At 37.1% G+C, this 13592-nt stretch overlaps 1 protein-coding gene across 2 annotated transcripts in view; it reads right to left on the minus strand.

Moving 5' to 3' along the window:
- Positions 1 to 12204, minus strand: part of camsap2b (calmodulin regulated spectrin-associated protein family, member 2b) — a 40554-nt gene extending 28350 nt beyond the window's left edge. Inside the window, exons 1-3 of one of the 2 annotated variants that reach the window (XM_059344072.1) lie at positions 12154 to 12204; positions 9693 to 9952; positions 607 to 866 (exon numbers count right to left, since the gene is read on the minus strand). In XM_059344072.1, coding sequence (XP_059200055.1) covers positions 607 to 866; positions 9693 to 9831 — 399 coding nt within the window. In that variant the 5' untranslated portion in view covers positions 9832 to 9952; positions 12154 to 12204. Of the gene's footprint in view, positions 1 to 606; positions 867 to 9692; positions 10316 to 12153 lie in introns of those variants that run through there. The other variant, XM_059344073.1, reaches the window with a different exon arrangement.
- Between the last annotated feature and the right edge of the window lie 1388 nt (positions 12205 to 13592).

A 13592-nucleotide genomic window follows, 5' to 3' on the forward strand; every position in this document is an offset into this window, starting at 1 on the left:
GAGAGCGAACAGTGAGTAATGGGTTGCTATAGGAAACCCGTCATTAGCGGTTGTTTTTCTCTCAACAGGACAAATCTTGGAGGACATGTCTAACAGTCAGACACATGGAGCCGTACACACAAACACACTATCATATAACTCACTTATTTCTCATGAGGGGAAAACACAGAAAAGCACACAGTTGACTCCATTGTTAACATGGAAAGATGAATTAATAACGATTAGGGTAATTTATCAAGCATGTGTCGATCTGCTGCTTTGTTTTTCTCTGCTTTATATCCTCGTAAACTATATGCTGTGTTTTGGGTTTTGGGTTTGGATTGTGTTCATCAAATCAGGCAATTTGAAGACATAACTATTGGCCACTGGGAAATCTCTAGTTTTTTACATTTTATAGACAATAAATCCTGAGCTGCAGCATATTCCATATAACCATACTGTATGAATTTGCAAATGAACAGATTGAGATCTAAATTCAGTGATCACATTTCGCACTTCATATCACCATGGTTTCTTGCATTTGTAAGAGTGAACATGTACAGTACAGACAGCAAAAGTGCATATAAATAGTTGCATACGTTTAAAGTCAACATCCTCTCCACTCACCATGTGTATCGGCGTGCTGGTCAGATCTCTCTCAGTGACCAGTCGATCCTGGTCAGTGACGTACAGGCCTTTCTGGGCCAGAGCCTGGATGACAGCGTTGTGTCCCAGTAAAGGTTTGACAGCGTCACTTCGGAGTATCAGGCTTCCCGCCCGGCAGTAAAGCTCTGCGGACTGGAGCAGGCAGGCCACCGGAGGCTTCAGGTGCTCCTGGTTGTACTGGTCCCTGTATAAAGGCTCCACCAGCTCCTCTGGTACGGCATCTGAGCAGAGAGAGGAAATTTGGGTTAGAGCGGATTTTGATCAATAAGCACCTTCTGTTCTCCAGCTCCTCCGCTGCAAAGGCACCACCATCGAAGCAGTAACTAAAGGCATGCAGGCAATAAAAAAATGCTCCCATTTTTTTCTATATTTTACTGCCTTTGTTGTTGTTGCTATGGCTTTCCTACATTGTAGCTCAGAGCCTCGCCTCTGTGTCCACAACCTGCTTCAAGCTTGTTGCAGACATACAGTTACACACACACACACACACACACACACACAGAAAAGATGGTTTACACCACAAAAACCTCTAGAACATCAGTGAAAAGTATATTTCCATCATGAAAACATTGAGAGAAATAATAATAATAAACCTTATTTGGAAGCACATTTTAAAACATAGTAATGGAGTGCTTCACAGCAGCAGTAAAAAAACAGAATGCAAAAATAAAAAGTGAAATTAAAACATGATAATCAACTAAAATGTATATAGACATGCACAGCAATGTATTTTAGTTTAAATGAATTTAAGTAGTAAAAAAAAGGTTGTTTTTAAGAGAAATTTAAAATAACAAAAAAATGAGTAGGTCTAAGACATAAGGTCAGGTAGTGGTGAACGTTTTTCATCTTTACTATGATAAGCAAACCAACATCATGTGTGTTTGTTGGTGCTGATCTGTCTGAAGATACACATGGGACATCTTGTGAGCACAAAGCCACAGTGTGTGTGTGTGTGTGTGTGTATACATGTGTGTGTCTGTGTACGTGTGTGTGTGAACGTGAACGTGGAAGTGTATGTTACAAAGCATTGAGTACTCTTTAATCCTATTAGCTCACATAGTAAATCTGATTTGAAGAAATAGCTAGACACACACACACATTCTTGTTCTTCTACCTTTGTGGGGACCCTTACATGAACCCTAACTTAAACCTTGGAAACCTTAAAACAAAGTATTAACCTACAAACAGTCCTTTGAAGAACTGAGAACTGGGAAAAATGTCCTAACTTCTTTATATGTCCTCACTCAGTTGGTTTAAAACGTGTAATGGTCCTAACTATGTAGGAAGTACAAGTACAACACACGCACACGCACACACACACACACACACACACACACACACACACACACACACACACACAGCTACACTTCCAGAACTTGCTTTTTCTTCACTGTACTTCTTGTTGTTAACCACATGTTGTGACTCAAACTTATACTATACCAGTCATCAATCTGTCATTGAATAACATATATACTCTACCTCATCACTTTAGTCAGACTAGACCCTTGTGTGTGTGTGTGTGTTTGTGGCGACACACTTTTATAACCCTGCGTTCTCCAGTATGAGTGTGTATTCCTGGTGTGTGGGGTCATTTCCTCTCTGCCTGCCTCTGAATCACATTGAACAAAACAAAGGACACTAAAGGAATCTATCTTAAAGGCACAGCTCTCTGCTCTTCAGAAATAACATCACTGTATGCAGGCAAATGAGCTCAACAAAACAACATAACAAATCAAATATTTAAAGCTCAAAATCCATTGAGCTTGTGATCAAACATCGGCAGTTTTCCAGTGACTGTGGTTAGAGCAGCCCTCCCATGCCCCAGCACCGACCGGGTGATGAAAAGAGATATTTAAAGCAGCAGGCAGATGTTAAACCACATCAACATCTACTTTATAATAAGCACTCCTGTGTTTAAGTCACAATCAATCCCACTTTTGTCAGAATGTCTATAAAGCTGATTAATGGAGCTATACTTAAAGAAGCCTCTGAAATACAAATTTGGTAACTGAAGTGACATTTGTGAGAAGTAATTATGGTTCTTTTGTTAGAAACGGTTAGTTAAAGTAGACTCTTGGAAGAGAAAATCCTATCAGAAAGAAGCTTTCTTTTCAGATAATGGTAGTTTACATTTGAAAATGTTCAATGGGATGACCTTTAAACTTTCAGGTTAACAAAATCCTTTCAAGCGTATAAAATAACACAAGGCTACAATAGAATAGAGAGCAGGTTTTTCTAGAGTCAATGAAAATCTGCCTCGTCAAGTAAAAACCCTCTTCTTTGTGTTGGCCATCAAAGAGGAAACAGACAGGAAGTAGCTGCCACAGGAAGTCCAGGCATGGAGAAGACGGCTCCCCTGGAGACCCCCGGGATCACAGCTCAGCATACACAACGTCACGGTCAGCAGTGTTTATCTCTGCAGGCTAACTGCTCTGTTAGAAAAACAAATTCAGCTTGTGCTGCCAACTGGTAATGAGGTTTAACAGAGATCAGATTATCAGCTCATTGGTTTATATGTTGTCTGTATATGGTGTTGGTACACTGTACATTTAAAATAATATCACCTGATTAACTATACAATAAGAAAAATACATTAAACTAGCTACAGGTGATTTCTTTGGGGCCAATTGGATGAACACTGACATATTATCACCTTTTAAGATATTGAATTGTCACATTTTTACGAACTTATACGTGCTATTTTGAGTGTATACGTGTGTTCATACTGACAATTATGGCGAAATGCAAGGGTTAATGTAATAATAATGGAAAAATGTTGAGTGTGGAACACTGGACAATTCAATGGCCACCATCTTGGCTACATAGCGAAAGGAGAACACCAAACTTGCGGGAATGGCAACTGCTCAGGAACAATAATAACGTTTGTGGGTCATTTTGACCCAGGGCATGTTATATTTCGAAAAGTGTCAGAAACTAAAAAAATAAACAATACATTATTTATATTTAATTAATAACTCCATTACTAACCATTTCAATCAATGTTTAGTGGAATGGAGTTCTTTACTTCTCACAGATCATAGTTCAATGAGGATAATTCACTCGTTTTTCATTATAATAAAAAATGCATGTTAAACTTTTTTTATGTACACTGGAAAATCCTACATATAAAATACAATGGTTTTACATGACATTGATTGACTGTTTTTGGAGATAAAAGATAGATAAATATGTAGCCCATTAGCTTGTAAACGATTTACTGTATTCGCTGGCCAGCTGTGAACCGTGTCTAGCTGTAATTTGGTGCTGAGCAGGTAGTGTACAGTTGGTTTTTTGATTTTTTTTTCTTCTGAAAACAGCCGCCTGCTCGGCCAAAAAAAGAGTCACTGAATGAAGAACCCTTTCTGCCCACTGAGCTAAAGGATGGATAGGTTACCGTTATCTCTCATAGCATTTTGCTACATGACACATGGTGGAAAACTCATCAATGTACTGGATAACCAATATGGTTTTTGTTCTTTCACAACATGGTATGTGTTAGTGGAAAGCACGAGCCAGTTTGTCATTCCAAAGCAGCATAACATATGAAACACAGAGCACAAAGTCATGAAGAATAACTGCACAGCTGTTAGATGATCAAAAACCTGAAAGTCCTTTCACTTCAGAGTAAGAGAATGCATGTTTTCATTCAGCCAATCACAACAGCATCTGATTTTACTGATCACAAAGCAGGATCCAATCTACCACGGCTGGAGAGAATACTCTCTTGGTTCTACATGGTCATGTTTTCTGAGTGATAATCTAGTCGAAAACTTGCACATCCAGCCATCCAATGGCTGGTTCTGAATGATCTGACTGAACAGTTAGTATTGGTGACCTTTGGTGACGCTGGTTACATCACTGTGGCTGAGTGATACAGCCGGGCCAGCCAGAATAATCTGGGTGTCTGTGCTGCAGCTGAAAATGTGCTATAAACTCTACATTCAGATTTTATTAAATACTCAAATTATAACCACATATTGCTGTTAAGTGCAGCTGAAACAACGCTGTGGTAAACAAACGCCCGACAGTGAGTGACCAGTAACCACCAGCTACATTAGTCCCAAGAGAGCTTTATAAAAATCAATGCATTGATTCTTTAAGCCGTCCTCCAATCAAACATGTGTTTGGCTTACAGTTATGTCACTTATATGTTTGAGCTTCACTGAGTGCAGACTGAGTTTAAAAGTAGAAAACTGTTGTCAAATTCATTCGCTGAAGGGGTAAAGTTTTTCTCTGCTCATTTAACACGTGGTTCAATATGCAACAACAACAACAACAATAACAACCTCCAGCACACGCACAAACACACACAGGGACGTAGGAGGCATCTTGTGTCCTGCAGTTAAACTTTTAAACTGAATTTTCATATTCTCAAATTCTGGGTTTTTCATTACGAGAGGAAGAAGTTGTAATTCTAACAATGTTTAAACAGTACAATATGTAACTTTCTCCACAAAATTAAGAGACTTGTGTTGTATGTCAATGGCGCTTTTTTACTGATACCAATGCCATTACCGATTCTGTTTTTCGGTCCGATTCTTTATTAATTCCTTTAATGATTCCTGAGAAATTTTCTCTGTGGAAAAACTAAGTCCTGGAGTGTAGAAACAGACTGTCTGTCTGTCAAGGAAGCCAGGTTTTGGACCATTTCTTCCTCTCCACCATGACTCCTTCTTGTCACAAGTTTCCAGCGATGTAGATGCATGAGCTGGATGTCAAGAAAAACATGCTGGCATTGATGAAAGGAATTATTAAGCTCGGAGGCATTCGATTCCGATGCATTGGATGATTTGAGCTTGTTCTCAACTGGAACCAGTTCTCGGTTCCCATCCCTGGTCATATCACTTCTCCACATGCGTCAGGAGTGTGGTCGTCATAAATTAACCTTTTATCCAGTTTTAAACCACATTTTTATATTCTCGGGTCTTGGCTGTTTTTTTTTTTAACCTACAGTCATGGAAAAAATGATTACATCAACCTCTTTCTTCAATTTCTTGTTAGTCTTAATGCCTGGTATAACTAAAGGTACATTTGTTTGGACAAATATAATGATAACAACAAAAATAGCTGATGAGAGTTTAATTTAAGAGCTGATATCTTGCCATTTTACATGGTTTTCCTGATAATGATTTTGGTTACTATCAAGAAAACCATGGAAAATGGCAAGATATCAGCTCTTAAATTAAACTCTCATGAGCTATTTTTGTTGTTATCATTATATTTGTCCAAACAAATTTACCTTTAGTTGTACCAGGCATTAAAATGAACAATAAACTAAAGAAAACAATGGTGGTCTAATAATTTTTTCCCATGACTGTATATATTTCAACTGGTGGAAGGATTTTAGTCATCGGACATCTGGATCTTAAGTTATCAGAGAAACAGGCTGACTGTAAAGACGGTAATAGTGGTGAAGACAACAACTCCCATGATCCCACACTGTTTTACAATATCACCAAACTCCATCATTGTTATTGTTTTGATTAAGAGAACCCTAGAGGCAGATAATAACATACTGTGCATTTAATACGTTATTTTAACTCCTTTTATATGACTTAAAACATTTTGTGGGGACCTTTAATGATATGTGAATACATTAGAGTAGCACTTAAGCACTGTTGTTAAAATCTGAGACCATCTTTGTTGGTCCTTTGCTCATCTGATGCCAACATGGAAATACGTCAGGACAGAAGTGTGTAGACAGTAAAGCTGTGCTCTGACATTCATTACACACCCACTCACAAACCTCCACATGCACAAATGTGTTTTTCTTCAGTATTATCAGACCATCAGTCCACATCTCTGCAAAGCATCTTAAAAGCCATCTGTTTTCTTTGCTTCTTTTTGGGGTTCTGCACTTAATTGAGTGTCTTCTTACTGTAAATCCATTTGTTTTGAAAAGTGTCACATGGATATTTCCTTGCTTTCTACTGCACACTATGCATATGTGGTCACAATGCAAATCCAGCTCTCTGAAGTTCCAGGACAAACTACTTGTGCAACCAGAAATTGAAATTGATTGAAATTCAGTAAGAAAAAAAAAAAGGTACATTTTGTAATAAGGAAGAATAGTCATGAATACACATATCTTATAGTTTTTCCAATGAAAACTTTGGAAGCTAAAAAATAATAATTATATATATATATATATAATTTGACTAGAGAGAGCTAGATTTCAGGGTATTTTTGTTTTGTTTGAAAGCAGTAAAACTTTTTTTTTTAAATGCCAGAAGTGTCTGAAACAAAAAAAAATGGCACATCAGTATAAGAAAAAAGATGTGTATGCAGCACTGTTTTAATCTTCTTATGAGTCAAAGTAAAAACTCAATATTTAACACACATTCACGTGTCACATGGATAATTCCTTGCTTTCTGCACACTATGCATATCTGGTCACAATGCAAATCCATCTCTCTGAAGTTTCGGTACAAACTCTCAGCTGATGATGAGAAAGTTGCTACATTTGAGCTCCATCACATTCAAACCATCGCTCATCCGTCCAAACTAGGCCAAACAAGGCTCTGAGGACTGGTTATGAATTGGGCCACAGTTCTCTGCGGTGCTGGGAGCTGAAACTGTGTCACTGGAGGGATGGGAAAGAAGCAGGCGGCAGCAGCAAGCTAATAGCTGCAGGTCTACTAAGACATGTTGCTGTCCGCTACCTTGTGAACATTTCACACTCTCGTGAGTCACGTGCGGCTCTATTTGGCGCTCAGCGTCGGATCAATGGGAGTGATTCAGAGGTCTATCTCTTGATCTATCTCTCTCTAAGTTTGTCTGTCTGTGTGGCGGAGACTCGGAGTACTGTACACGCAGGAGCAGCCGTTAAAAGCATTCATTAGGAGCTGGAGTAAACCTCAGAGCTGGGCTGGAATTACTCAGTCTTTATGAGGGGCGGCCGCCAGACCACACTGAGGACAGGAGACAGGCCAGAGCTCGCATACATGTAGTCACGTAGGGAGAATTACTGACACACACATCGAGAAAACATCACCAGTGTTACTGTGAATGAAAGCAAAACACAACATTCGACTGCGTGTGAGCTGGTATACTGTACAAGTAGGTGAGTCTAGTAGAGCTGAAACAATTAGCTCATCAACATGAACTTCATTGGCAACTATTTTGAATCAGTTAAATCAAGATTGGGGCTGAACATTCCCTAATTCCAGTTTCTCAGTTATAAATATTTGCTGTTTTTCTTTGTTTTCTGTGGCAGTACACTGAATATCTTTAGGTTTTGGACTTCTGATCAGACAAAAAAAGACACTTTAAGTGTGATGAGCATTATTCTCTTTATTCTGACATTTTATAGAGAAAAAGATAAACGGCTTCAGTCATTTATAAAATATATACCAAATATACTGAATGTCTAGCTTCTCCTTTGCGGGGATTTGTGATGTGAAGGTTATGAGAAGCATCTGTCCTGGCTCTCTCTGCCCTCAAAACTTTATACAAACATATAATAATCTAATGTGATAGTAAACTGAATATCTTTGGGTTCTGAACTGGTGGTGGGACAACACTAGCAATTTTAAGCCATCACTTTGGGATTAAGGAGAGTGTTATGACCATTATTCAACAATATGATCAGATATTTTAGAACATTTAGATTGGCTGCTAGTGAAAGAAATAAAAGGAAGTCTGGTTTCATTACAGAAGCCATTAAAGTTAAAAAAAAAAAAAAAAAAAAGCTGCAGTAGAAGAGACAGTTACTGTGTGTGCACAGAATGACCAGTGCATTTGAACTTTTTCCATTTGTTGACATGACGTGATGACGGCCAGTTCTTACATTAGAACATTTAGTATTTTTAGATTGTTTTTATTCATGTGGATGGAAGTTTGTGTCTATTGTGTTTGCCTCAAATTGCATTCAATTGCATATTTGACTCAAGTTACAACACAGACTTCGAGTCTCTGTATCTGTTGATCAGTCATCAAACAGTAAAGATCTGCAGTCAGAGTGTTACTTAATACGTTTAGCCTCCGCTCTGCAGTGGGGAATAATTAGCATTTGGTCAGCGACAGGTTAGATCAAGATACTGTGACACAGAAAGGGATGCAGTGGCTTTGACCTATGACCTCCTCCTAGAGAGGACTGTAAACAATGTAAACAAAATGACAAAAGTGCCCATTAAGCCTAAAATACCATAAAGTTTGATATTACTCACGACATGGATGAATATGACTTATGTCATTATATCTTCAGTGGTGAAATGTATTTCCATTTTATGCTACTTTATACCTTTTCTCCACTACATCTCAGAAGTAAATATGTACTTTCTTTACTCCACTACACTTATATGACAGCTTTAGTTACTTTAGAAATTAAGATTTTTGCATACAAAACATAAGGAGTTTATAAAATAGAATGTTTTGTAAAGCTGAAGCAATTATAGTTGATTAATCAATTAGTCCACTGATTTGACAATTGGCACTTAACTGGCTACTATTTTTAATTTTTTGAGCCATTTTTCATATTAAAAAGTTTTATGGTTTGAGCTTCATAAATGTAAAGATTTGCTGCTTTTATTAATTAATTGAATCAATATTTTTATTATTGTTTTGAGTGGGGTTGGTTGGAAAAAATATTGTACTATCATACTATTTTCATTTTATTCAGCAGAATAATCCATGATTTAAAAAAAAAAAAGAGTTACAGGAGATTTTTTTCTGACTGTTTTAACTTTTTATACTTGAAGTACATTTTCCTGATTTTATTTACTTTTATTCAAGTAGCCTAATATTGTCAATGCAGGACTTCACTTCTAGTGGGGCATTTTTACAGCATGATTAGGACAAACCTTTTTTATAGGATAGAAAGAGAGGAAATTATACAGTTCTTTTACAATAACAAGGAAGAAACATTTAAGTAGTTTAGCTGGGTTTGTCTGACAATGAGTGTCTGATTACTGGCTGTTGTTTACAAAATAGTCCCCCTGGTCCAGCACGACATCAGTCCACATTATCACACATGTTAGATGATTATCTTCTCGGTGTTTTGCACTAATTTAATCCAAAGATGCGAACGATTAAGAGGCGCCACCTACCCGAGCCGAAAGCCTTGGCCACCAGCCACGTCAGGCTGCATGATATCTTGGCCCTGGTGAAGTCGTAGTGATCGAAGCTCTTGATGGCAGGGACGATGAAGGTCCGTCTCATCCCCCTGTCGTCTGCCGCATCTCCCATCTTCTCTCTGTCGGGATCCCGCTATACTGCAGCTGGGCGATCAGTCAGCCAGAGGAACTCCTCCTGACTGCGGATGACATCCCGTCCAGAGGAATTCAATGCAGCAAAATTTCCCCTTCTCCTGAAAAAAAAAAATGGAAAAAACTTTGAGCGTGGCCTTCTTGTTGGAGAGCACGACGAGTTGCAGGGGCGCTGCTCGGCTACACGGGCACCATCCTCAGTTAGATCTCAGTGGTTATCCTTAAACCCTGACCACACAGCGCAGTTTAGCAGCAGGATTTCTCCAGATTTCCTCCATTCTCTGACATTAGTCCCCTCAGGTTGTCCGACATAACGGAGCAGCTGTGCGGCAGAGGAGGACAGACACAGTCCAGCACCAGCGGACACTTTCACACATCAACCCAACACGCTGTTTGTGTCCATGTTGTTCTTCTTTCTCTTTTCTAACTGTTTTCCTCTCTCCCTCCCTCTATCTCGCCGCGGCGTCTTCTCTGCGCTTTTCCTGCGGCACTGATAGGAGGATAAGGCGTAATGCGCATGCGCGATCCACCCACCCAGTCTATTCAGTCCTGACAGGAGTCACCACAATGTATCACAGACCGAGGTGGAGTTAACAGGCAGGATGGCTTCTGACTCAGTCCTCCCAGACTGTTTCAATGAACAAATTCAGTGAGAGAAAAAAAAAAGATTCTACACAGTTTTTCTTATTTGTAGCATTGGCCGATTTGAAGACACCAATAATAGCTCCCTAATAATAATATTTATATCATAATAATTAATTTATTATTATTATAGTAATAATGATCTAATTATAATAATCATCATCATCATAACCATAACAACAACAAAAATAATAATAATGATAATAATGGTACATTTTGTAATAAGGGATTACATTTTTGTAATAAGCTTATATATATATATATATATATATATATATATATATGTATATATATATATATCATTAAATAATTATTAATTTAATTATAGTAAACTAGATTTAAAAAGTCAGGGTATTTTTGTTTTGTCTGAAAGCAGTAAAAAAATGTTTTTAAAAAATGCAAGAAGTTTTCTGAAACACAAAAATTGGTACATCTGTATGAGTACAATTATGTGTCTGCAGCACTTTTGTTAATCTTCTTACAAGTCACTTTTAAACACTCACTATTACACACATTCTATTGATTTTACTGTTGTTTTATTACCATTTGGTGTATTAATCGTCATATTTTATTAATGGTTAATTGGTATGTAAAGCACTTGTTTTAAAAAGCACTTCATAAATAAATGTATTATTATTGCTATTATTATCATTGTTCATTGACTCTCTCAATAGATGAAAGAAAGAAATATATATTTTAAGCACATCGTGTCATAAACTACAAAAAAAAGTTTGCCCCATTACAATGCGAAGTCCTAAAGGATAGGAAACGCAGATGGTCATATCATTTTCTTATCATACGGAGATATGTTTGCTGTTTAACCATAATTTGCGCACACATCAGGCTGCGTTTTGGAAAGCAATGCATAGGCCTATAACATACTCACTGTACAACACGTGTTATTGGGGGTTTCCACTAGAGGGCGCAGAACAGAAGTCAGACCGTAAAAATACCGGATTTGCAGGGTGTAAATAAAAAACATGGCAACACTGCAGGAAGTTAATATATTCAAAGATACTAGTTAAAAGTTTTTAAATTGTCTTTGCTATGTTGGAATATCGGAAATCACAGCAGAAAAAGTGACACCAGCGTCATCGTAGATAATATGCAGGATCATAAATCAAGCACATTGTGAACATGGTTAGTATTGCTCCTACACTGTCACTACCATTAAAGTGTGTATTGCATCTTGAGAGAGGTCAGCATTAATGTATACACTAATGCACAACCAACGCTCCAAACAGACACAGGACACACAGGGATGCACAGGGTAACACGTAGTAAACAGCAAGTATATCTCTGGCCTTATGGGCTGAGACAAAATGATAAATGAATGCCAGTCAGGGACCATGCTAAAAAAAAGTCCTGTACATGGATGTAACTGAGTTTAGGCTGAATTAAGAACACATGAGAAGCAAGAGTCAGTCTCTCGTTTTAGACTGACAGATCTCAGTAAATTGAATGTCCTCTGTGGTAGAATAACATACAGTGTCAGCTTGTTTTGTGACAGTCAACCCTGACTTAATCTTATGGCGTCATATTGACGCCATATAATCTGAACCATTAATATCACAAGCTTAAAAATCCAATCCATTATTATGTAAATAGTACTTTAAAACTATAATAACTTTTGGAACATTTTGTTTTAATACTTGTTCACCTTAACTTGCAGAAAGTTTGAGTGCAGAATGTTCAGCAGTCTATTTTCCATTGCGGTACTGCAACATCTTCTCAGGTCAAGGTTGTGAAAACTTCTTCCAACACTGATTAAGAGCAAAAGAAGCAGCTACAGAGGAGTAGATTAAGTAGAAAAAAGCATATACATAGGTGTTATAAAGTATCAGCATTGGAGAGACTTGGTGCTGTTGGTGCCTCAACAAAAATATTTGCAAAAATGAACCAGAAACAAACAGACACAAGTGGAAAAAACCAACAAAAATGTAAAAACATATACGGTGTATAATGTATAAGACCACCTGTCATAAAAACCAGAAAACATAAATATTTTAGCAACCTTTCAAAAGCTTTTTTTTTTTTTAATGTTATTGTTTTTCATTTGGCAAATAACAAACTGAAACTCACCTTTTTATACCCAAATGATCTCTGAGAAGTCAGAAATTAATCATTAACATTTAACCACTAAAACTAATTTTTCTGTTCAGGAACTCAAGTAAATTACTATAATTTGACATCTTAATGAAGAAATAATAATGTACTTTACTATTTTTAAAAAAAATTTTTAAAAAAAGGAAAATTTGGAAATTCATGGATAACAATAATAATTACACTTTAGCATTTAAAATATAATTTCGGTTAAAGAGCGTCTACACACTGGTGTATTTACCATCACAGAAAGATCAAAATAATTTTGGTAATTATTAATGCTGTTAATTTAGGACAGCTGTGGCACAAACCAGTGGTCTAATACATTTGTTAAGGACTGTATGTAGAAAATTGATTGCTATTAAAGTGATGTCCTCTGGTACTTTGTTCCACTGCATGTCCTCATTTTCAGTCTGAGCTATTAAAAGCAGTGTGACTAAGAGAAAAGTCAGATATACAGTCATGGAAAAAAATATTACACCAACCTTGTTTTCTTTAATTTAATTTACATTTGTTTGGACCAATATAATGATAACAACAAAAATAGCTCATAAGAGTTTAATTTAAGAGCTGATATCTAGCCATTTTCCATGGTTTTCTTGATAATAACCAAAATCATTATCAAGAAAACCATGGAAAATGGCTAGATACCAGCTCTTAAATTAAACTCTTATGAGATTTTTTTGTTATCATTATATTTGTCCAAACAAATGTACCTTTAGTTGTACCAGGCATTAAAATGAACAAGAAATTGAAGTAAACAAGGGTGGTCTAATATTTTTTTTCCATGACTGTATGTGAGCTCATCAGTAAAACCTGTCTTTTTTAGTTACTGTCAACCAGTGATGTTTATGTCTTCAACATTTTATTAGTAACCTGCTGCTTTCTGCTGTCGTCCTCGGTAACTGCAGACATGGAAGAGAGACAGGAAGATGATGAGATGATATAAAAGTCAGGGTCAGACAAGGACATAAATTATCTTCTTTCTTTTTTTGG

This window comes from Centropristis striata, chromosome 11, assembly GCF_030273125.1.
Source record: "Centropristis striata isolate RG_2023a ecotype Rhode Island chromosome 11, C.striata_1.0, whole genome shotgun sequence".
In the NCBI taxonomy this organism is placed as follows: Eukaryota; Metazoa; Chordata; class Actinopteri; order Perciformes; family Serranidae; genus Centropristis; species Centropristis striata.